At 42.4% G+C, this 24,523-nt stretch overlaps 1 protein-coding gene across 1 annotated transcript; it reads left to right on the top strand.

Moving 5' to 3' along the window:
- The first annotated feature begins 1,512 nt into the window (after positions 1-1,512).
- TMEM40 (transmembrane protein 40) lies at positions 1,513-24,158 on the top strand. Its single transcript, XM_034775724.1, has 13 exons — positions 1,513-1,955; positions 6,801-6,857; positions 9,016-9,155; positions 9,794-9,947; positions 13,680-13,787; positions 15,514-15,615; positions 17,322-17,357; positions 19,138-19,170; positions 21,180-21,242; positions 21,556-21,627; positions 21,717-21,791; positions 22,621-22,683; positions 23,110-24,158. The coding sequence occupies exons 2-13, from the start codon at positions 6,809-6,811 to the stop codon at positions 23,127-23,129; spliced, it is 915 nt and encodes a 304-aa protein (XP_034631615.1). The 5' UTR covers positions 1,513-1,955; positions 6,801-6,808; the 3' UTR covers positions 23,130-24,158.
- Positions 24,159-24,523: the final 365 nt, after the last annotated feature.

Raw genomic sequence — 24,523 nt, 5'->3', positions numbered from 1 at the left:
GAAAGCATCTACCATGAGTGAAAGTACAGTTTAAAATTTGAGGTACAGTGCAGAGAGAGAGGTGATGTAACCATTTATAGTTGCTAAAATGGCTGCTAGGCTGTTTGGGTAAAAGTGAATTTATAGTAAAATGTTTTTGTTTTTGTCTAAACTGAGTCTGATGCCCTATTTCTTTGCTGCTACTGAGATCCTCTTGGCAGAGCAGAGATGGGGGCTGTCAGGGAGTGAATATGATTCCCATATTCTCTACCTGGCCCCAGGACAGGTTAGATCAGCCTGGGGGCAGTTAGCAATAGCCCTAAGGGACTGTCTGCTACCAGTGAATAACCAGTGTCCTCAGCACAACCTTCCCACCCCTTGTACCAGGGCTGTGTCGGTAGGGTGGCTAAGTTGACTGTATTCCTGCTTGGGACTCTCCTACATTGGGGAAATCCACAGCAGGGAAGATCAGGCGAGAGAATCTGGCCCTGAATATCTCTTTGACTAATGCAGTGGTTCTTCACATGCATCCGACGAAGTGGGCATTAACCCACGAAAGCTTATGCTCCAATACATCTGTTAGTCTTAAAGGTACCACAGGACTCTCTGTTGCTTCTTAACCTTTACTGCAACCTGCATCCCTTTGGTTCTCAAAATCTGTTCTCGCACCCCTTATCAAAAATAATTGAAATAGGTCAGTTCTTTAAACCTAGATATATTTTTGTTTGTATATTACAGTAATTGTTTAAAAATGTATAATGTTAATAAATACGTAGGTTTGATGAAACAAAGTTGTGGTACTTACGTGTCTGTGCTTAATTTGTGTTTTCAATGCTTTACCTTCTAAAAATATCTGGCATGTCTCACACCCCCAGAAAGGGCATCTCGCACCCCTAGGGGGTGCATGCGCCCAAGGTTAAGAACCACTGGACTAATGGATAGGTCTGCTATTATACAATCTAATGCATCACACTGTACTAACAGATCGCTGTTTTCTTGCTTTCTAATCAGAAAAACCTGATATGCTAAGCTTCTATCTGGAAAGAGCACAAATTCTTGAGGGCATCTAGGGCCAGACTGTGTAACTTACAAGCTGTCCCACATAGGATGTTGGGGGTGTGGCGCTGTCTTGCACCAGTGGCAGCTCTGGGAGTGATTTCACCTCCTGATTGTGAGAAATCCTTCAGCTACCTGGACACACAGAGCAAATCTGCCCAGCACATCTGGCCAGCTGCATGGGATGATGCAGCCAGGCAGTGGTCTCATCTATTCAATATCCCCATATGGGAAGGTAGTCTCTGGGCATGTCTGCACTGCAGTCAGAGGGGTGACTGCAGCACATGTAGGTATATCTGAATTAGCTTTCGTCTAGCTAGCTCAAACAGCAACAGCCGGGAAGCTGCCGCAGCATGTGGCTTCCTCCTCCTTGCCCTGCCTCCTCCCACAGTGAAGACAATCCCCTTATAACTGAACTTGCAAAACAAAAGTGGAATGAATTTAGATTTCGTTTCCTCTCTGTCTTTATGAGGCAACCAGAAAACTAAAGCTGTTGCTGCTCCACCTCCACCCAGACTCATCAGGCAAGTTGGTTTGCATTTGTGCCTGGCTGATTCAGGGGCCCGAGGCCCTACCACCTCCTTTCCTTGGAATCAGGAATCTCCCGGACGTGGTGGAAGTTAAAGTTCCAGCCTCACTGCTCGGTGTTTGGCGTAAAACTTTAATGTAAGGAACTCACGGCTTGGAGGAGGAAATGAGTCAGGCAATCTAAGGGAGCAGCACCACATGTAATTGCCATTGGGACTGTGATTTCACAGCCCCTCCGTGCGCCAACTAATCCAGAGCACGTGATTAATACACACAGCCAGACATCTAGTTGTCATCACTCTGCCAGGCCCAGGCTCCTACCACACGCATCCCTCTCTGCCTTTCAGACAGGACGGTTCACCTTTGAAGCAGCAGTGCCAGCAGGAGAGCAGGTAAATGCCAGGCACAGAGAGAACGTGGTTACATCAAAGGGTTTTTGGTTTTGGTCATTTCTTACCTTGTAATGGGCTGTTTCTCTATCTGTGAGATAGAAACGATGGGGTTATTTATTTTCCTCTGGGAACTGAATTGACATGGCAGGAATCTTTGTGGTTTAAAGGACAATGTTAAATAGACTGGGCCTCAAAGCCCCTCACCTAATAAGTTGGTTCTTATTGTCTGCCTCCTTCTGATGTGTTTTTTTAAATTAATGATCATTGTAGTGAAGACACAATGTTTTAAATAAGTGAGACTAGTTCTTTGCCTTAACTTTTCTCAAGTTGTAAATGTGAGCTCTATGGGGCTGTGTTTTTTTTTAACTTCAGTAGATTAAACAAAGTCTTCAGCTTTTTGAAAACAGTACAGCCAAATACTACACAAGGAAATAGATACATAAATGTAGACTGTTAAAGGAGTGTTCTAGATCAGTGGTTCTCAACCTTTCCAGACTACTGTACCCCTTTCAGGTGTCTGATTTGGCTTGCATACCCCCAACTTTCAAACTCATTTAAAAACTACTTGATTATAAAATCAGACATAAAAATACAGAAATGTCAGGGCACACTATTACTGAAAAATGGTTTACTTTCTCATTTTTACCATATAATTATAAAATAAATCGATTGGAATATAGTTATTATACTTGCATTTCAGTGTATAATATATAGAGCAGTATAAACAAGTCCCTTCTATGTGAAATTTTAGTTTGTACTGACTTCGCTAGTGCTTTTTATGTAGCCTGTTGTAAAACTAGGCAAATATCTAGATGAGCTGATGTACTCCCTGGAAGACCTCTGCGTACCCTCAGGGGTACATGTACTTCTGGTTGAGAATCACTGCTCTATATCTTTGAATGTGTAAATGGACAGTTAATAGAGAAGGTGCCAGTAGATGGCACTCAAGAACAGAAAGCATAGTTCTTGGGTTTTGTAGGATCAATGAAACTTCTTGTGAGTTGCAAATGGCTTCCTCTTGCAGTTGTTTACATTATTTCTTAACACAGGCCTGATTATGATTTCACACAAAAAAGTTTTATTCTAGTATAATTCTAAAAAGACTTCAGAGACATTAAGTTCTGATTTACAGCATGGTAAATGAAATCAGGCTTATGACACGTCTCACAATTCCCACTCAACTGTCACACTTGAAATGCCAATATATTATAATTATTTTGTCATTACTGTGTATAATCTACTAAAACAGTTTTCAGAGATTTATAGTTACAGAGGATGTACTTTTCTAAGGAATAATAATAATAAATATTAATAAACAACACATTATTATTATTTATGCATTTAGACTTATTTTCAAAGGAACCCAAGGGGACTTTGTTGCCCAAATCCCATTGACATTAAATGGGAGTTCAGTGCCTGACTCCTTTCTGTTTCTTTGAAAATCCCAGCGTTAAAGCACAAGGATTGATTAGGCCTTATCAGGGGCACATCTGCGGAACCCACAGCATATTTATTCCTCTTTCCAGTCCTTTGCAGAAGGACATATAATGCAGTGGCACAGAGCAGTGTTCTTTTCAAGCTCCAGTATTCCAATAAAATCCTAAGGAATGTTGTAATATACCTGGAATAGGAAGTGGCACCAGAAGTGTATTTTGTCTAATGTACCCAATATATTAGACACAATGAAGACATTAACTCATTAAGGCATATAAATGAGTAAAGTTTTAAGATACATCAATTCTGATGGCTCATGATGTTGACACCGTCAACATCTGCCTTTAACATTCCATCTGTTATTCCATTTGTACACTCTGTGTCAGATTCACTGATGCATGGTGGCTCGCTTGGGCCTCTTTGGTGCTCCTAGAGCGAAAAACCAGGAGTAAGAGCTGATTGGACAAAGCAGTACAGAGCATACTGGCTAAATTCCCCTCCCCATACCCCAAGTTTCATTTCAGGCTGAAACCTGCCTGTAATGTTTTTACAAAATACAAACATTCATTGAATTAGCTGTTTGTGTTATTAAACACCCAAAAACCCGGACTCGCAAGAAGAAGGGAAATAAATTTATTTCAAGTAATTTTATTCCTTTCTCCCTTAGTATTTCATTCAATTTGGAAGAATTCAATACTCTGAATTATACATATATCAGCATAAAAATGCCATTATTTAAAGTGAAAAATATTCTACCCAGAATGGGGGGAGGAATAGCTCAGTGGTTTGAGCATTGGCCTGCTAAACCCAGGGTTGTGAGTTCAATCCTTGAGGGGGCCACTTGGGGATCTGGGGCAAAATCAGTACTTAGTCCTGCTAGTGAAGGCTGGGGGCTGGACTCAATGACCTTTCAAGGTCCCTTCCAGTTCTAGGAGATGGGATATCTCCATTAATTTTTTTTTATTGTTTCATCAAAATATCAATTCTGCCTCTCCTCTTACTAGTTTTAGTCCATTCACTACTGATTTACACTACTGTGAGTTGGAATCAGGCCCATTGTAGTTGAAAATTATTTTAATTCAAGAATTAATGGTTTCATGTGTAAGTATTTAGTTATTTTCTAATCTGTACACAAAGAACTATATTAAAGTAACATTAGGTTGCAAAGTCAAGTGCTTCTAAGTTAGGAAGTACCAGAACTAAGGTTGTCTGTGTAACCTTAATGCTGTCCCCTTGTGTATATACACTCTTAAATGACTTGATCACATACTCTTCCCGCCCCCCCACAAGACCCTTGCCTCATATCCTTCCCTCCCTCCAACTTCCAGTTGCAGACCCCTTACCCAGCCAGTTCCAATTTCTTTCCCCTCTCCATTTGCAGTCTCACTGGACTACTTGCTGCAGTCCATTCCTCTCCAGAAGAGAAGAATGAGGGGGGATTTGATAGCAGCCTTCAACTACCTGAAGGGGGGTTCCAAAGAAGATGGAGCTCAGCTGTTCTCAGTGGTGGCAGATGACAGAATAAGGAGCAATGGTCTCAAGTTGCAGTGGGGGAGGTCCAGGTTGGATATTAGGAAACACTATTTCACTAGGAGGGTGGTGAAGCACTGGAATGCGTTACCTAGGGAGGTGGTGGAGTCTCCTTCCTTGGAGGCTTTTAAGGCCCAGCTTGACAAAGCCCTGGCTGGGATGATTTAGTTGGGAATTGGTCCTGCTATGAGCAGGGGGTTGGACTAGATGACCTCTTGAGGTCCCTTCCAACCCTGATATTCTATGATTGTATGATTCTCTCCCTCCCCTGGGTCCAGCTCTTGTCCATTCCAATCAGACTGCTTCCTCTTCCATGCTGCCTGGTGCCAGTAGGGGGTTCACTAAGCGCACAGAAGGAGACAGGGTTCCTGCTCTGAGTTCCCATGGCCAGCCCCTCCCTAGCCCAGAGCAGCCATTACAGCTTCACCCCTGTCTTGGGCTGGAGCATGCTCGATCACTATGTGGGGATAGTCTGTTCACTACTAGAAGCGGTGAGAGGCTTGAGCATGCTCAGAGTGGATGGAATCAGGGATTTTAGCTGCTAAGAATCTAACGTCTCTAGAGACCATGTGCAAACTATAATTTTTCAAAAATTTCTAATTTGGCCAAATCCTGGTAGCAATTCATAAGCACAGTGAGAGGCATAGCCCTGATACACAGGCCACCCGCCTGCTAAGTTTCAAGTCCCTGCTCCAAATCATTGGGGTAATAGAGCTGTTCAAAGAAAAGATTGCCAGAATTTTTTTAACATAGTTTTGCCCACGTATATTCCCCTAGCTTTGTTCTCAGAAATGGCTAAAGTGTTTTGGCTGCAATTTTCCAAAAAGTTCAACTGGAGGCAGACACCTGGTATGGAAAATTTCAGTTTGGCAAAGTTATAAGCTACTGAAAACTGGATCTTAGCTGGGTTGTGTCAGGCTACCAGTCCCGTCTATAATGAACGGGGCATTACTGAAATCAGTGGGGCATTCTGATTAAAAATTGATGTTACAATGTGACCCAACACTGAAAAGTGTTCACCTGTGTAGCCAGAGTTCAGGGTTCTATATTTTACGTGCACCAATTTCTACTGTTAAATAGAGCAGAGCTGCATTTCTCGAAATCCCTATGCTTCTTTGGAACCTCATAGTATCGTTAAATGGAATAACAACTTGAAAGCACTCCACAGATCAATAACTAATTAGTTTGCGCAGCACACCTGAGAGGTAACTAAGTATTATTTTAGGTTTAGACTTAAAGTGGTTAAGTGACATGCTGAAGGCCACACAGTGAATAAATGGCTAAGCAGGAATTCAAACTGAGGCCTTCACAACTCACAGCACCTTGCTCATTACTCTAGGAAAACACGTAGAACTCTGAATCTGGGGAAAAATCTGGCAAAGGAAAGATATGTTTTATTTCAAGACTTAAGTTCAGTTCACCTCCAAGGCATTAATTTCCTGAATACATTAGCAGAGTTTCCCATATCCTCCCTGATCTATCTATTTCCAGTTTAAGGAATGACAGCTCTCAAGTGAAGCTTGATCGCTCTGTTTAACGAGGAGGCATTATCATTACGTTACTCACTTCTATGGCAAATAATTAAATATTTTTATAATAGCAACAAAAAATTATATGATTGAGTCAGGAGTTCCTATATTTTTACTCATGACGACAATAACTAGTTCTTTCATAATACCCAGGCCATAATCCTGCTGTGCTCACTCAGGTGAACTCCCATTGACTCAAAGGGAGTTTTGCCTAAATGATGGCTGCAGGAATGCAATGCATGCGTGATTTCAGAATTCTAAGTGCTGTAATGATACACTCTGTGTCCGCATGGAAGAACATTGAGGAAAGCACGGAGAAGCTCATGCTCATTTTAAAATTCTGTTTTTACAGACACAGCAATGGACAACTTTAACTTCTCACTTCCAGTTCTCACTAGAAAACAACAAGGTAACGTAAGGGAAACATGGAGGCCAAGGCCTGCGGCAATGTCACACCACAACCTATGTCCTTGCTTTTGTTGTGCTGGCCCCTGAAGCTCAGAACTTGGTCCTTCTGAAAATGTGCCTTGGTCCATCCCCTCCCCACTTGTAAAAGACCTATGGAAACACTCCTAAGGCGCACGCGTCAGACAGCAGATGGGCACCACTTCAGGCTGAGACACTTGCATTTATTCTGGTTTCTCTTATGATTTTTTTTAACTCTTCTATTTGGCATTATCACAGTTGAGAGGACGGGATTCTCCCTCACATCCAGGCCTCTGTGCACTGCAGCAGGATGAACTCCTCGGTCATACACATGGCATTGCACAGGCCCAGAGCCACCTGCAAGCCCCATTGTAGGAGTCATGTTGTGACTCTGGGACATGGAGCTCCTCAGAGACAGTCCCCCCGAGTTGCCTACATTACCCTGGGGGTGTTTTTGGCCCCAGTCAGCCCAGAATCCCCAGAACTCAAAGATGGCTTACAGGGCCGGCTCCAGGGTTTTTGCTGCCCCAAGCAGCGGGAAAAAAAAAAAAAAGCCACGATCACGATTGCAATCGGCAGCAGCTCCACCGCGCTGCTTTCTTCTTCGGCGGCAATTCAGTGGCAGGTCCTTCCCTCCAAGAGGGACAGGGACCCTCTGCCGAATTGCCACCGAAAAGCCTGACGTGCCGCCCCTTCCCCTTGGCCGCCCCAAGCACCTGCTTGCTCAGCTGGTGCCTGGAGCCAGCCCTGATGGCTTAAGGCAGTGGTTCTCAAACTTTTGTACTGGTGACCCCTTTCACATAGCAAGCCCCTGAGTGTTACCCTCCCTAGTAAATTAAAAACACTTTTTTTATATATTTAACACCATTATAAATGCTGGAGGTAAAGTGGGGTTTGGGGCAGAGGCTGACAGCTTGCGACCCCCTGAGGGGTCCCAAACCCCAGTTTGAGAACCCCTGGCTTAAGGCCACCTCTGCCCTCCATTCTGTGGTGCTGTGCTGTGTGTCTTGCGCCACCAAGAGGCACAGCCCAGGAATTCACCCCTTATATTTGCCAACCTACGAAGAGATTAAGGAAGAGAACAAACAATGAAAGAAAAACATGAAACCCCACGGGAGAAATCAAGAGCGTATTGTGTCATCCTGGAAGATCGTCCATCTGGGATCCTCTTGCAGCCATTCCCCCTTACAGATAGGCGGGAACATTCTTACATTTGAGGGTTCAGTATCCGGACATCAGAATCACACCTACTAAATATGCCACAAATGCAGCTCAACAGTCAGGGCCTAGCTTTAATCAGATTTTGCTCCCTTGCTATATTCTGAGCTTGACCCCTCCTACTCTAAGGGTACGTCTACACTGCAATTAAAAGCCTGTGGCTGGCATGCGCCAACTGAATCAGGTTCATGGGGTTCAGGCTGCGGGGCAGTTTAACTGCAGTGTCGATATCCAAGCTCAAGCTGGAGATCGGGTTCTAGGATCCTGGGAGGTGGAAGGATGCCAGAGCTCAGGCTGCAGCCAGTGCTAGAACGTGTACATCACAATTAAACAGCCCTGCAGCCTGACCCTTGCGAGCCCGAGTCAGCTGGCATGGGCCAGCTGAGGGTGTCTAATTGCAGTGTAGACATACCCTAAGTGGGCTGATGCCAGGGTGAAAGTAAGTTAAAAGACTACCAGTATGCCAGAGTCCTGGGCAGGGACGGGGCCTCAACCGGAAGAGGTGGGGCCTTTAAATCACCCCCGGACCTACCAGCTGCCGGCTTACTTTCACCTCTGGTTAGCAGATTCCCACCAGTACCTTTTGGTACCCACTCTGTTTCGGCCACAGCTTCTAGCGTTAAAAATATTTCCCCTTCTTCCTCCAATGAAACAACAATTTCATTGCAACAAAGCATTGCAAAGGTACCAAGACTGTTATCAACTTATGAGATTCTCTTGTTGAGTAGTGGCAGACATGCATTTCTTTATGCCATTGTTGTTTTCATACCAACTGATCAAGTGTTACGCCTCTTCCTAGAAGCCAAACACGCTGCAGGGACCCATGCCCATTACCAGAGCTATGTAAGAGCATGACAGTAACTCCTCATCACAAGTCCGTCCTGTATGCACCTTCTTTAATTGTATAAATATCTTTTTCCTAGACATTTTTCAGAAAGCTTTTGCTGATGATGCTGATTACCTGGAAACATCTGAGAAAATGAATCAGTCCTTCTGGAAATTGTTAATAAAATGTTTAGCCACTGTTAACCCAGCCAGCCTGACCACTGAAGAAACACACAATGTAAGTTATTAAAGAAACCTCATTTTCTTTTGTTCTTTGTAAAATATTAAGTATTTCTTTATTGGCGGCATGGTTTTGCTTGTCCACTGTTCTTTGGGAGAATAAAATGTAGAGCCTGATCCTCGTTTATGCTAAAGTTCCTTTATGCTGGCCACAGCTGCATAAAGGGGCCTTAGTGTTAAAGAGAATCAGGCCCAAAGTTCTGATTTATTTTTATTGCTGCAGATCTGAAGAAATTAATTTTAAAAAATATTAGCTCTCCAATGTATTCCTCTGTATCTATTCACCTGCTTTCTTTGCAGCAAGGACACTAATGCTGAAGTTATAAGATAGCGTTGCAAGCTATTCAAATGATCACATGTCCATTCAAGAACTTTGTACACTATTTCTCCAGTCCTGGGACTCAGCCACAGAGTAGGATGAAAAGTTTAATGCTATTACACCACGCCACAGTGATTGCTTGTGGGATAGTTCAGTGAAAGCAGCATGGGCTAAGGGACTGAGCACTGGACCTCATTTCCCCTTCTGTAAAGTAGGGATATTATTGTGCTTTTCCCAGGTGCATTGTGTGATGCTTATGATAAGTGCTTGTTTTTTTTTAAGTAGGCCTGTTGGATGTGTACTTACCTTTCTTTCAGCTCCTTAACAGAGGCATAAACTCATCTGATGAACGTGCAGCCTCCTTGAAGACCATAGGAGAAAAAGGAGTTAATGCAGTGGTTGTGCTTTACCTGCTGCTAAAGGTGAAAGATCTATCTGCCTACAGAGAGTTGCCCAGCTCCAAGAAAAATGGTGAGTATTAATTGGCTGCACATCTGTCCAGACCAAATCTGGCATGTAGACAAGGAGTAATAGCTCTGTTTTGTTAAAAATGGCTATAGCCAGACTAGGGCTTTAGTTTTATTTCAAAACACTGAAATGTGCTGGGCAGGGAATAGAAGTGAATTACAGTAAAGTAAACAGAGAAAGTGCTTGGAAAGACATATTGCCCAGATGATGATGGGAGCCAGATAGATAGAAGCTGTGATGGGTTGGATCACAGAAACCCCCTTGGGACTGCCAACTGATGTGCTGAGACTACTTTTAACCCATTTTCCCTGCCAGCTTGTGACTTCAGTGCCCTCCCTGGTTTGAGCCAGACATACTTGCCTGCTACAAACCCAGACCCAGGTCTGACCCATGTCCCCCAACAGCTGCAGGCTTAACTGAAAACAGCTTAAGAAGTGTTCCTGTCTCTAACACTCAGATGCCCAGCTCCCAATGGGATCCAAACCCCAAATAAATCCATTTTACCCTGCAGGGTAAATTTACAGGATAAATTCATAAATTGTTCACCCTCTATAACACTGATAGAGAGATATGCACAGCTGTTTGCCCCCCCCCAGGTATTAATAAGTACTCTGAGTTAATTAATAAGTAAAAAGTGATTTTATTAAATACAAAAAGGAGGATTTAAGTGGTTCCAAGTAATAACAGACAGAACAAAGTGAATTACTGAGCAAAATAAAATAAAACACGCAAGTCTAACCGAATACAGTAAGAAACTGAATACAGATAAAAATCTTACCCTCAGAGATGTTTCAATAAGCTTCTATCACAGACTGGACGCCTTCCAGTCTGGGCACAATCCCTTCCTCTGGTACAGCCCTTGTTCCAGCTCAGGTGGTAGCTAGGGGATTTCTCATGATTGCCACCCCTTTGTTCTGTTCCACCCACTGATATATCTTTTGCATAAGGCGGGAATTCTTTGTCCCTCTCTGGGTTCCCACCCCTCCTTCTAAATGGAAAAGCACCAGGTTAAAGATGGATTCCAGTTCAGGTGACACGATCACATGTCACTGTAAGACTCCATTACCCACTTGCCAGCACACACATATACAGGAAGACTTACAAGTAAACAGAGCCATCTGCAGACTATTGTCCTGGTTAATGGGAGCCATCAAGATTCCAAACCACCATTAATGGCTCACACTTTGCATAATTACAATAGGCCCTCAGAGTTATATTTCATATTTCTAGTTTCAGATACAAGAGAGATACATGTATACAAATAGGATGACCACACTCAGTAGATTATAAGTTTTGTAATGATACCTTACAAGAGACCTTTTGCATGAAACATATCCCACTTACATTATATTCACACTCATTTTTAACCATTAGAGGAGTGAAGTTCTGGAACAGCCTTCCAAGGGGAGTAGTGGGGGCAAAAGGCATATCTGGCTTCAAGACTAAGCTTGATAAGTTTATGGAGGGGATGGTATGATGGGATAGCCTAATTTAGGCAATTAATTGATCTTTGATTATTAGCAGGTAAATATGCCCAATGGTCTGTGATGGGGTGGGATCTGAGTTACTCTAGAGAATTCTTTCCTGGGTACTGGCTGGTGAGTCTTGCCCACATGCAGGGCTGGCTCCAGGCACCAGCTTAACAAGCAGGTGCTTGGGGCGGCCAAGGGAGAGGGGTGGCACCTGCGGCAATTCGGGGGTGGCAGGTCCTTTGCTCCCTCTAGGAGCGAAGGACCTGCCGCTGAACTGCCACCGCCGATCGCATTTTTTTTTTTTTTTTTGCGGCAGAAATGCTGGAGCCGGCCCTGCCCATATGCTCAGGGTTTAACTGATCACCATATTGGGGGTCGGGAAGGAATTTTCCTCCAGGGCAGATAGGCAAAAAACCTCCAGGGCCTCTGCCATCCTCTGCAGTGTGGGGCATGGGTCACTTGCTGGAGGATTCTCTGCACCTTGAAGTCTTTAAACCACGATTTGAGGACTTCAATAACTCAGACATAGGTTAGGGTTTATTACAGGAGTGGGTGGGTGAGATTCTGTGGCTTGCGTTGTGCAGGAGGTCAGACTAGATGATCATAATGGTTCCTTCTGAACTTAAAGTCTAGGAGTCATTAACATATTTTCATAAAATCATAGAGTGCAATGTCACAGAAGTTATTTAAACAGATGGAGACTGTACTTGTTCTAGTTTGCAGGGTTTCTCTAGAAAAAGGCATTGACTATTTAGGGTTGAGATCCTCACTCAGTGAGGAAGTCAAAGAAGCTACGCCAGTTTACATCACACAGTCAATTTCCCCCTCTTCTGATTAGACTAATCATAGCAAAAAAATAATTCTCATGTAGAGTGCAGCTGACCTATTGATCAAATCAGCAGTGCACTGAGCTGCCATATTGGGCAGACAGCTGTGCTAATCTGGCGGAAATATTTTAGCAAAATTTGCCATTGTGTGTCAGGTGATTCTGTGAGCCTCATCTGATTTCCCTGGGAAATTTGATAACATGGCTAATTTTGAATAGAAAATGTACAGAATTTGGAGTTTTGATATTTGAATCTGAAAGCCTGGTTTTGCTTGGAATAGGCCCTTTCCCCCATTCAAATAAGCCTATTTCTGAGCCAAAAGCTTACAAAATATGGCAGGTTTGGGGGAGATGTGAGCCCACATTCAAGTCTGTAATGAGTTATGAAAGAACACAAATTGCCAGTAGCTTTGCCTTTTGCTGACCCTATTTCACCACCCTCTGTTAGGAACATGGAGGAGGGACTGTTCATCTTAGGGTCTATTTACACTTGGAGATTGATCAAAATAGCTGTTCCAGAATAATGATGTCCTGATTATTAAGATACATTCATAAAGGCTGACATTCATCCTTGTGTAGAGGGCCTATGTCCCACCCTCCCCCAAATCCTACTTCAGGACAGAATGGCACTCATAGGGCAGGGACTGTCTTTTTGTTCTTTGTTTGTACTGTGCCTAGCAAAATGGGATCCGGGTCCATGACTGGGCCTCCTTGGCATTACTATAATACAAATAAATATTAATAATTGGATACATAGGCCTTGTTCAGGATCTCTGTGCAGCATTACATTTAAATCCAAAAAGAATTACCTAAAATACACCAGTGACTGCCAAGAACCCCCCACTGCTGGGAGTGTCTGGAGATCCCAAGACCACCCACTTCTTTAGAAAGTTTTCTCTGGAAACATTTTTCAAATGTCTGCAACCCAATTCGCAGAGCCCAGAAGAGTTTAGCAAGCACAGCATTTAGAGCTCTCTTATGCCGACAAGAGGATGTTGGTGGTGCAGTGTAATTCGAGAGAGGCAATGAGAGATCAAGACTATAATGGGAAAATAGCAGCCCAGAATTTGGTGAACAATCAAGTCCTCCAACAAAACCATTCCGCTTGTTCAACTTGTGTCTGCTTCTGGGCAATGTGAATTTTCATGGGAGTTGGCAGCATGGACATGGTAAAGCCCATGCCAAGATGTCTTGGGCTCCCACCACAGCAGCATTTTAAACATTTTTTAAAATTGTGGCCTTAAGCATTTGAACACTTGTCTATTTCATGCTTTCACTTGTGTTACTTGCAGTGCTGTATGTGCACTAGCAAGCAAAAACAAGTTAAGACTTGATTTTCCTGGAGGAGCTCCATTGTTAATAATGCATGACTGTAAAGTAGGAAAACCTTAAATACTAGTTTTAAACAGAATATATTTTATGTCTGCATTTTAACAGATGAAAAATTGAAACTACTTCAGGAATTGGAAAAAAGTTTCACATTTTCACCAGAAGAAAGTGAGGTTGAAAGGTCATCTCGGGAGCCTGCAGAGACACAACCACGAGGTACAGAGAGTTTGTCTTGCTTTCACTTGCAATTTAATGGTAAAAAAATTTAAGTTATTGGTAGTCTGTCTAACGGCTCAGATATTTATACAAGAGAATCCTGTGCCAGTTCTGCAGGGATTCAAAATACCTCTGAAATAAGAAACTATGCAAAATGGAGATGTCAAAAGAGCAACATCTGTAGATTTACCAGGTGCAGAAGAGTAGCTATCGGTCTCCAGTGGAGAGGTGGTATTTGGATACTGATAGTCACTATGGACATTGGGAGCAGATCGAAGTCTCTGAACTAGGGATGGGATGATGAAAGGCAGGCAAGCAAGAGAACAGAGGTGGTAAGAAGCTGGTGCTATGATTTTGGAAGGTAGTAGAGGCAAGCCGCTGAGGGAGGGAATAATGAAGGAGGACAGAGAGCACTGCAGACAGGGGGATGGTGGTAGAGGGGAGATGCAAGTAGGAGACACAGCACTGGAGTTAGGAAGAGTGATAGGAAGCAAACAGGCCATAGTAGGACAGAGCCAATACGCACCATACAGATGTCACGTGCCAAAGTCTGGCGTCCAGGTAGCCATTTAAATATTTGTATCTTTTTCCATTTTGGAATGACACAGACACAAATACCAGCAAAATTCCTCTAACCCCTTCTACAGAGAAAACAAACCTGAATCCATTATTCAATTCTCTCTAAAGATTTCTCACTTGAGGAGTGTGATGGGGTCCACTCACCACAGCAGCACCTCTGATTGGCTGTCATGGTGATTAGCTCTGCCAGCCAGTGCACCCTCTCCTGTCATCCTCTCCATTTGGAGACCCACCTCAGTCCAAGTACTCCAGCATCCTCTTCATGACTCAGCCCTCTGTCCGTATCACCCACCCTGTTTCCCCCTTTCAGGGATGGGTACCACTGTTCAATAGTCAAGCCACTTCCACAGCAGCGAATAGGGGGGAATCCAGTCCTGCCCACTGCTCTGGGTCCCAACCCAGGGACTCTGTAGATAGCAGCCTATTGCTGCATCTCCTTAACTTCCTTTGGTGCTGCTTCAATGCCCTGGGCCACTTCCCTATGACCCCAGCACCTTTTTCACCCTCAGGGCATTCAGTCAGCAAGTCCCAGCAGCTAGCCAGAAGCTGCCTCCTGATCCCCCAGTCTCCGCCAGCAACTACTCTGTCTAAGGTGCTACCCTTGCTGCAGCCTGCTAGGAGCATAGTCCTCACTCTTTGGGCTCCCACAGCAACTGCCCTGCTCTGCCCTGCAGCTCCTTTTGTACTAGCCTGCTGGTCTCTGATTGGCTGCTCCGTGCAGCCTCCCTCCAAGTGGCTGCTTCATGCAGAGCCTCCCTAATCTGTCAGGAGGACTCACCTCCGCTGCTCCTTTCTGGGATCAGATGTGGCAGGTCCATGAGGTACTCACCCTTCCACTCTGGTGTGGGGTGAGCACCCCATCACAAGTAGGTTAGAGATTTTAGCAGCTTAAAAGGATATTGTAACGAGAGAGCTTTAATGATGTGTCAATGCACATCCCGTTCATAAAGATACATTTCCGTGCATAACAACATTGACTTTTCCCGGATTTCTTGCCAAGTGACTGCTCATATATGCCTGAACTCTCCAAGGTGTTCATGATGTGTGCTGAAACCTGTGCTAAGGCACCTCATAAAGTAGTTTAAAGAACATACAGAAGTAGCTTCTAATAGCTATAATACTTCATTATCATTTCTTTCCTTATTAGCCACCAGTGCTGGCAAGAAAAAAGTCTCTGTGGCAACAGTAAAACCAATTTCTCACAAAGAAAGTCAGGAAGACCAAGACCATGAAAATGAAGATGGAAGTGGTATGCAAATAATTCTCTCTTTCCCATAGGGGCTCCTATTATCATTAACTTTCTAGCACCCAGGACCAAGTGAATTGTATTTTAAAGGTGAAAAAGAAAAATCACTAGGTGGCTCTTTATACAGTTGTGTGAAAAAACATGAACTCTATTACTACAACTTTCTGGCCAACTGCTGTATTCCAGCAGTTATTGCTGATCTTTCTCCTATCCAGACTTCTCTAAAGACAGCTATGAAACAAAGGTAGTTTATAATGATCACTGTATTTAAAGGGCCCGGACCTCCCAACACATATCCAAATGGTCTTTATTATATTATGGCCAAAACGAAGTTTTTGTGCCATCTTTTCTGATATTGCTGAACTAAGGCATTAAGCCTTATGAGACTAGAACTATTTCTCTACACAAATACTGATCAGGAAGATTCAGAGGCGCAGGACACTGAAGCCTAGCTATTTCAGGTGGGGTGATATAACAATAGTGTTATTTGTTTCGTGGTGGCACCCATAGGCAACAAAAGAGGGATAACACTTCTGGAATTCTTTTGTTTCCACCCAGACAGGACAAGCAGTGTTAATTGTGTGCACATATTCTATCTGGCCACAGCCTCTTCAATCATTCTGTTCCTGACGGAAGCAGGAATCTATGTGGTTACACAGACCACATTGCCTAAACTGCAGGCCCTGGCTTGGAAAACCCCTCCACCTCTCCAGTCACAGAGAAGGTACACCACAGGTTTTGGGGGAGCCAGAAGCAGGACAGAATACTTCCACTCTGATCTCCCTGTGGCTGTGCTCCTTGTGCCACATGCATAAGCACAAACACCAGCCAGCGCTTGGTTGTAGAAAGGGACGATGATGATGATAAAATATTAATAACCATAGCACATATGCTTATCTCTAAACTTTTTGAGATGTTTGCATAGTAAATCATTAATATTAGAGCTGGGCCTGGAATGCAGTACCAGCTCTAAAGCCCTTCCCCTCCAGAAACATGGGAGAGCTCCCATCTGGATCTCAACTTTTTGTTGATTTCAGTTCATACCTAGGGTAACAGTTGGGCAGAGACTGAAATTCATCTAAAGAGTTCAAACACAAATGACAGGCAGCGCTTATAGCGTCCATAGTCAGCCCCCCTGGAACTGATTTGAGGAATATAACTGAAGTCAATGCATTGTTCTCAGGATTTTTCCTCCCCTGTAAAAGAAACCACCAAGCAAAGGCAGTCCAGATACAGGAAATGTGTGTGATATCCACATACAGATAGTAACATCCATCAGCCCGTAGTAGTGGACCGTGAAATGTAAAAAGTTAAAGCTTTTGTCATTTAACTAACCATTCTAAATGTCTCGAGTCTGATTCAATAGCAGCATGTTTAGATTGACATAATGTCACACAGGAGTTTCATAGTACAATAGAACTCCATCATCTAATGCAGGGACTAGGATTTAGGAGCCTCTAAAAATTATTAACTTTCAGTTGCTGAGTATCGTTGTGTATAAATTACTTTCCTTTAGAAGCTAAGCTGCATAACTCACAACCAAGATACTAATTTTAAAGACTAGGGGCTCAATTCTGCCTTTAGCCACACTTGTGCAAGTGTACTGATTTCAGTGGGATTGCATGCATGTGACTGAAGGCAGAATTGGGCCCTCAATGCTTGCTAATTGGATGGATATTAATCTACTGTATATTTGTGAAATATTTTAGGTGCACCGGGAGAGGTTGTCCCCTATAATGAATCAGGTAAATTCTCACAAGTTACCACCATCAGCAACTTCACATGGATGGAAACAGACTTTAGTAATGGAAAGGTTTCTAATAGCTGGCTGACAACCGAGTTATGTAAAAGAATAACTGCATGCTTATAAATGTGCTGTGTCAATGTGCCTGTTTTCCTGGGGTATCTTTAGTCTGGCTTTAGACCTGGATATAGTGTGGAGACTACATTCCTAGCTTTGTTTGAGCTCTTCGCGGTATTTGACAGACGTCAGGTGTCGATGCTGATTTTTATTACATCTTTCAGCTGCCTTTTGTACAGCTAACGAGGTGATAGTGACTCATTGGTTAGAACAGCCGGGAGTGGATAGGATCCATATACAATGGTTTTGTTCCTTCCTTTTAGGTAGGGACCTAGTGATTATGATGGACAGTTGTTCATTCTTCCCCAGGAAGCTCACATGTGCCAGGCTGTTATTTGATCCCTTGTTCAATGTGGCTATGAGACTGTGAGCTGTTTGGAGCTTATTTTCAGTAAGGTGATGATGCTCAGCTCAGGTCTCCTTCTAAGCTCACCCAGATCCTGCAGCATCCATGCATTCCAAAACCTTGGCTGAAATAAGATCCTGGGCGAAAGCCAAATGAAAATCCAGGTAGAGGCATTGCTAGGCAGAGGCAGCTTGGAGCTGATCCCTAAATTCCATTCACCTGCAACGTGGCAGCAAGAGAAACGTCCTGACTAAAGGCCTGTGTGCCCCCTGCTGCCGCACTGGGGATGCTGCACCGGCTGGGCTGATTGCCCTCTTGTGTTCTCTAGTTCATCCCTCCTGCTCCTGGGCAGATCTGTCACATTAGTCAGGAACAAGGTTCTGAGAGCAGAAATGCTGGAGGAGACTTTGCCATTGGGGAGAATGCCTGCTCAACCGCTCCCCTCTACTGCTATAATTGGCAGGGGTTGGGGTGGGGGGATAGGAGTTGCTGTTGCCTTGGAAGTAAGGGAAGGGAGGGTTCTAGGAGGGAGTCCCTAAAGAGTGATCCATTGTTAACAGGACTGGGTAAGATGCCCGGGAGGTCTGGATAGTAAGGAGGAAATAAGCACATCTGAACACGCTCCCTGAATTCCCAGGTGAGGGCAGAGTCTCACGGTGCCTTTTCTACCATACCTTTGGTGGGCCTGGAGATGCCGCCTTTTTTCTCCGCTGTGGACTTCACCACAGTTACCCACATCTTTGTTACTTCCAGACTAGACTACTTCAGTGCAGTCTACTGGGTGGAGGGCTAGCCTGGTGGTCAGAAATATTTGACTAGTACTGAACGCTGCTGCCAACCTCATGTGTAAGTTAGATTGATACATAACACCTATGCTCCATGCTGGGCTGCGCTTGCTTCCAATGGCAATTGTGGGGATTGGGTATGAATTATAAATCCCTAAATCATCTGGGACTCAGCTACCTCAAAGAAAGCAGAAGTCATAGCAACTGTGAACAGCCAAAGTGTTTTTGCTACCTGCTCCTCATGTTGAATTCCTAGGGTGCTGGAGGGCCCTCGTCTCTCACTTGCTCCATCCTCTGGTCTGGTGTCCTTTTTGATGTCTTTTTCCTGTTTTGAATCTCTAGATGGATTGTTATTTGTCCCTGGGTAGCGTTGATAACAGTGGGGAATAATCTCTTGTGTGATCAGCTGTTGACAAAAGGCACATTGTTTCTAATTGTAAATATGCATGTGTGTTGTAATGAAGGGTCTCACATGAATTGATTTTTGTTTTAAACTACAAGAGACTAAGTCCTAATATTTTGTTGCTTTTCAGAGATTGCAAGACGAGAAAATGCAACTGCTGCTGGTAAATATAAAAAAGCGAACAGAGAAGTTCTGTTTTCCCTAAAGTATGGGTGCCTTTTCTTTCATGTATATTGTATTTCAGTAATTAACTTTGGGTATTGGAGAACTATTTGATCTCCAAACCCATGGTGAAATTCAGGATTCATACAAAACCCACATGAACCAAAATTGCTGTGTTTTACACAACTGTTCTGTTATTAATAATTTGTATAACTATGGGTAAAATGAAATTCACCCTGTGCAATCATTTGTATGGTGAATTCAGCTGAACATAGGCAGACACAGCAGAGCTATAGCTTGTGATGATTCAGCCATGAAGATGTGTTTTGAGGGGTTAGCTTTAACCCTTGTCAAATGAACAGTGAATAGGAAAAGAAAAGAAAAATATTTTCTTGTCAAAACTCTTTGGTTTCAAAACTTGGCTGGAAATATGGTAAAATTTCCATCCCTTTCTGATTTCTGTCAGTCCATCCCTAGCACAAGCACAGTATATCTCACAGTGGATTTTGGTAATTCTGTCTTCAGTCCTGGTCAAATTTCTAGTTATATATTCAAAACTTCTTTTAAGTCTCAAGAGATTTGGGTTTTTATTTTATCCAAACAGATTTCCCCCTCCCAGATAGAACTCTTAAGTTTGGGGCTATTATAGAAACACTTTGTCACAGTTCCCACTCCATGATCCAGCATGGACATCCTCTTTTAGGCTTCTAGCTCCCCAGCTGTCACCTCTCATGGGCGGAGAGTCATGTCTCTCTTCCCCCTGACTTGGGTATTTTCAGGCTGCACAGTTCCCTGTCTCCATTGTGAATTCTCTAGTTAGTCAGACTGCCTCAGCAGGCCAACTTTGCCTTCCTTCCTCAGAAGCTACAAACAGCATATTTTTTTTCTGAGAAAGCGCGTTTATTCTGAAGGTGAAAGTATTGCAGAGGAAAACATATTAAAACAATAAAAATCTGCACACATGCTAATAAGCTTACTAGAGATTACCCCAACTCAAACTAGGGTTCTGGCAGGTGAACAGTCCTTCAGATACCACCCAGGGGGTTGCCTATGGTTTCAAGTTCATAACCGGCTTGGCGCAGAACAAGCATTCTTCCCCTCCCCCGCATGAATCTGTGAGTCATTCCTTTATACACCTGGGCCTCAAATTGTGTCCTCATGTAAAAGGTGATCAGCACCCAAAAGGGCCTCTTGGCAAAGCTTCAAAGGGTGAATATCTGCAAAACCAGAGGGGTTACATTTTCCTACACTTCCCTGTAGCAATTTCCTGAGAAACCCACTTATCTTTAAAAGTTCACATGGTTCCAAATAGTCCTTTGAATGACATAACACTTTCCTCCCTAGAGACATTACTTACAATCCCACACTAATGCATAAACATTTGCAGTATTCATACAAGGAACTCTTGAGATACTTGAAGTTAAGTCAGTAAGATTTAACTTAATTCAATAGGGTTTGTCCAGGTTATTGCAGGAAGTTGCCATATCTGTCACACACTTAATCGTCAGATTACAACAGATTCTATCCACATCGTCATAATGATGAGTAATTTTTATTTATTCCATTATAGCAGCTGTGGCCCTAGAAAACAGATTTAAGACCTTAGGGCTCAATCTGAAATGCCTTATTAGACAAAACTCTGGTTTACCTGGGTCTCAGTAGAGTCATGAGATACTCCTACTGCTTCAAGCTTGATAGGCTAGAGAGTTGAGGGCCAGAGAAATGTCTGCTTTTAAGATAATTATGTTTTGCTAATTCATGTGATGTAATAATACAGCTCCTTCTAAATCATCACTATCAGTTAAAAGTTCTGTTTTGGGGTTTTGTTACATCTTTCTACAATCACTAATTTGATCTTTTTTGAAAGGCCCTTGTTAGTCTTTCCTGGGATCAATATTACAATGATTTTCAAAGCAAAATTCATTTCAGATGCTGAAAGTAAAACAACCCCTCAAAACTTCTCTCTTTTAGAGTTATTGTTGCACTAATAGTGGTGTCACTTTCCTCTAGTATGTGAAAACGTTACTTACCTTCAGAGATGTCAGAGACAGTGGATAAGAATACGGAAAAATGGTAAGAAGAATCTTTTATTTAGCTGATCCCAAGCCTAGAGAATCTTGGGCCAAAGAATAACCTGACCTGAGGGCTTTGGCTTCAGTTCAGCAAGGGACTTAAGCAGGTGCATAACTTGAAGCGTGTGATTAATCATTTTGAAGTTAATGGGGCTGCTCATGCTTCAATTTATGCACATGCTTTTCACACTTCAGTCTAGAAGAACTACATAAGTGGAAATAGAAACGATTTATTATGCTAACTGCTGTAGGTGAATATGTATGATCAAGGGCCATGATTTTAGTGATATAATTTCCTTTCTCTCTTATTTCAGATGTGTTCTTTCATTTTGTCATTCTTTGCTTTGGCATTGGAGCTGCACTAATTAGCTATTACCACTACAAAGGTAAGACAGGACTTTAGTGTAAGAATGAATGATTGTATTTTGGAAGACAGAGCAAAACCAAATACTTGTATTTATTTTATTCTCTTTAGACTGGACCATTTCTCTTGGTTTTGGTTTAATCACCTTTGCTTCCCTAGAAACCACCGGAATATATTTTGGTCTTGGTAAGTGTATTTTTTAGTACCTAAGAAAACAAGAGGCTTTATATCAGTACCTGGGAAATGCAGAGTTTATGCGATCACGTAAAAAACACAGATGTAGAAAAATGCTAATGGCTGAGATTACGTAAAATATCACATCACGTAATCCCCCCCCCCCATTCAGAATTACATGCCGCGCTTGGCGACACACTGGCCTCTGACATTTGAAAGAGATGCGGACTCATTTTCCCCTGCTTACCAATCACAAGTTCTCTGAAGATACAGACACACATTCTCCAGCAGTGGTTAAAGAATTTTTTTCACTTGACCAGAGCTCGGAGTAATACTATTCTCCCAACATCTAGCAAGGTGGAAGTACTCAGAGTTTGATTCTGTGAGGTGCTGGACAACCTCAACTCGCATTGAGAGGAAAGACAGTTGAAAATGCTCAGCACACCTTGCAGGATTGGCTCTCCAAGCAGAAAACACTCAAATATTGCTACTTGGAATTAAAAAAAAATCCTCAAGTGATTTCATTGGGGGGAAAAGTGCAGTTAACAGAAACTTAAGGTTTCCTGTTACATCACATAGTAGTAGAAAGCTCTTTTTCTTATTTAATATTAAGACACTTGACAATTTGTGGAACTGTTTTGTTGGCAAGCAATTTTGTTCCGAGTCAGTATTTTGTTAGCAATAGAACTGCAGATGGACCTAGTTTAAACGGTCAAACCAAAACACTTTATATATTTGTTGGTGACAAATATCACTCACCTCTTGCCCTTTGCTATTTCACTTCTTCTATGTTGAAATCTAGCTGGTTCTGAACAACTCCTGTATTTTTGTTTTTAAATAGTGCATCGAATTCACAGTGTCCTTGAGCGTTTCATTCCTCTGATTCAGAGATTCAAAATACCAGGTAACACCACATTATTGTTCAGTCTTATTCTCTGTAGATATATTTCCTAGCTATCTCAGAGCACCCCATTTCTATTAGGGCCAGAGAACTAGCTCTGTTTTTTAAAAAGATTGTACTATAGGCTATCATTCATTCCTTGAGCCTATTTTATTTAGATATTCATTTCCCTCAATTGTGAGTGGCAGAGCATTTTCACATTCTTAATGTACTGTAGAGGACTTTGGTTACTTCTTGGCAATGTTTGAATGAGAAATCTGACTGAGCTGGGACAAATCCCTACTTTTTGGTCTTCATACAAGTATCAGCTAATGTCTAAGAATGAAAATCCAGACATGTGGCATTGGGGGGGAGTTTAATAGTGAACCCAGTGGAGTGAATTTGAACAGAATTCTCCTGACAGTCCTGTTTTTTTGTATCATCATATAGGTATTAGAAAAGTTGACTGAACAGAAGATTCTGAGAGTTCAACAAGTCTCTGGTTTCTGGATTGATTGTACTTATGTGAATAAACCTGTTTTATGGTGCAGTCATAAAATCTAATGGCTATTATAAAATATTGAAGCGTTAACCATAACATTTGTTATTCTCTCCACTGGGGAATAAAAACCGTAGTACAGTATGTCTGTCCTTTCCTTTGATGTTTTGTGGCTCAGTGCAACCAGTAAAATAGGCTGGGTTTAGGTTTATAAATTCATTTTAAGCTATTTGGGTAATACATCATGTTATTTTCCCCACCCATATAATCATGTCGGTCCCACTTGAGAAGTCTGATCCAAAGTCCATTGAAGTCAAGGAATGACGTGCATAGACTTCATTGAGCTCTAGATCAGGCCTTTGATGTTTAAAAAAAAGTCTTTGGAAACCCTTGTGGGGTTCTTTTCCTCCCGCACGTTCCGGGTCAGGTTTACTTTTCATGTTGCACCCACCTATACCTCCCTGCTAGCACCAGTGCTGATTGGAGCTATTCCCCTTTGGCTAGAGCCCTGCATTATGAGTGTTATCTGAGCATGTGGACTAGTCAAGGCTGTTTTTCAAAGCACTTTGTTAGCACCTTTCCTCCAAGAGGCAACCATGGCACTCAGAAGCTCTGCTTTCTTCACACCTTGTGAAACCATGAGCCAGACAAATCTCACCTGCTTGAACACCAACAGTAGAATTACTTCAATTAATTTGGATTAGATTAATTTATTGTAGCAGACCTTGATAAACTGTGCTTAGAATATAATGACTTGCAATGAAAGCCAGGTGAGATGTTACACACAGTGTATAGCAAAATGCGGAAATGTATTAGTGACAGCAAATTTAATTTCTCTTCCTGTGACAGCAGTTTGAGGAAAAATAAATGAGTGGTTCAAAAAAGAATAAATAATGAACTGTAGATTTGGAACACCTGTCATTTTATAGGGTTTTTTTTTTTTTTTGGCAAATTTTTTAGAACTATAAACAGTGGAAAGTGCTGAAGACACAGCAAAAAAAAAAAAAAAAAGTGGTTAAAAAACTAAATGTTATACATTATAATATATGAAGGCATCAAAAATGCCTGGGGAGGGATAAGTAAAAGAGAAAAACTAAAAAAAGACGGATCTTAAGTTACTAACCCAACACAGCCTATTTTAAGGGCAAAGGAACTATATTTTCAGTCTTGCTCAGAAGACTAGAGAAAATAAATTGTAAGCATTTGTTTTTAAGCACTCTTCCCTTTTTTGCTTCATTTAGTTCAATTTGTTTATTGAGGAATAACATTGTGAGGCAGTCTGCATGAACACAGTGGATCATTGAAATATAGCTTATGGAAAATGAGGAATTAATGTATTAAATTAAGAGTATAAATAAATGTATT

This window comes from Trachemys scripta, chromosome 7 (genome assembly GCF_013100865.1).
Source record: "Trachemys scripta elegans isolate TJP31775 chromosome 7, CAS_Tse_1.0, whole genome shotgun sequence".
Lineage (NCBI taxonomy): Eukaryota > Metazoa > Chordata > Testudines > Emydidae > Trachemys > Trachemys scripta.
Note: the sequence above shows the minus strand (reverse complement) of the source record. Positions and strands in the feature narration are given on the sequence as shown.

What these genes read in the sequence shown, in the direction of transcription:
- TMEM40 (XM_034775724.1), top strand. Translation starts at nt 6,809, where the DNA reads ATGGACAACTTTAACTTCTCACTTCCAGTTCTCACTAGAAAACAACAA. An exon ending in TAGCTATTACCACTACAAAG is followed by an intron (nt 21,628 to 21,716) that starts GTAAGACAGGAC and finishes TATTCTCTTTAG; the next exon opens with ACTGGACCATTTCTCTTGGT. An exon ending in CGGAATATATTTTGGTCTTG is followed by an intron (nt 21,792 to 22,620) that starts GTAAGTGTATTT and finishes GTTTTTAAATAG; the next exon opens with TGCATCGAATTCACAGTGTC.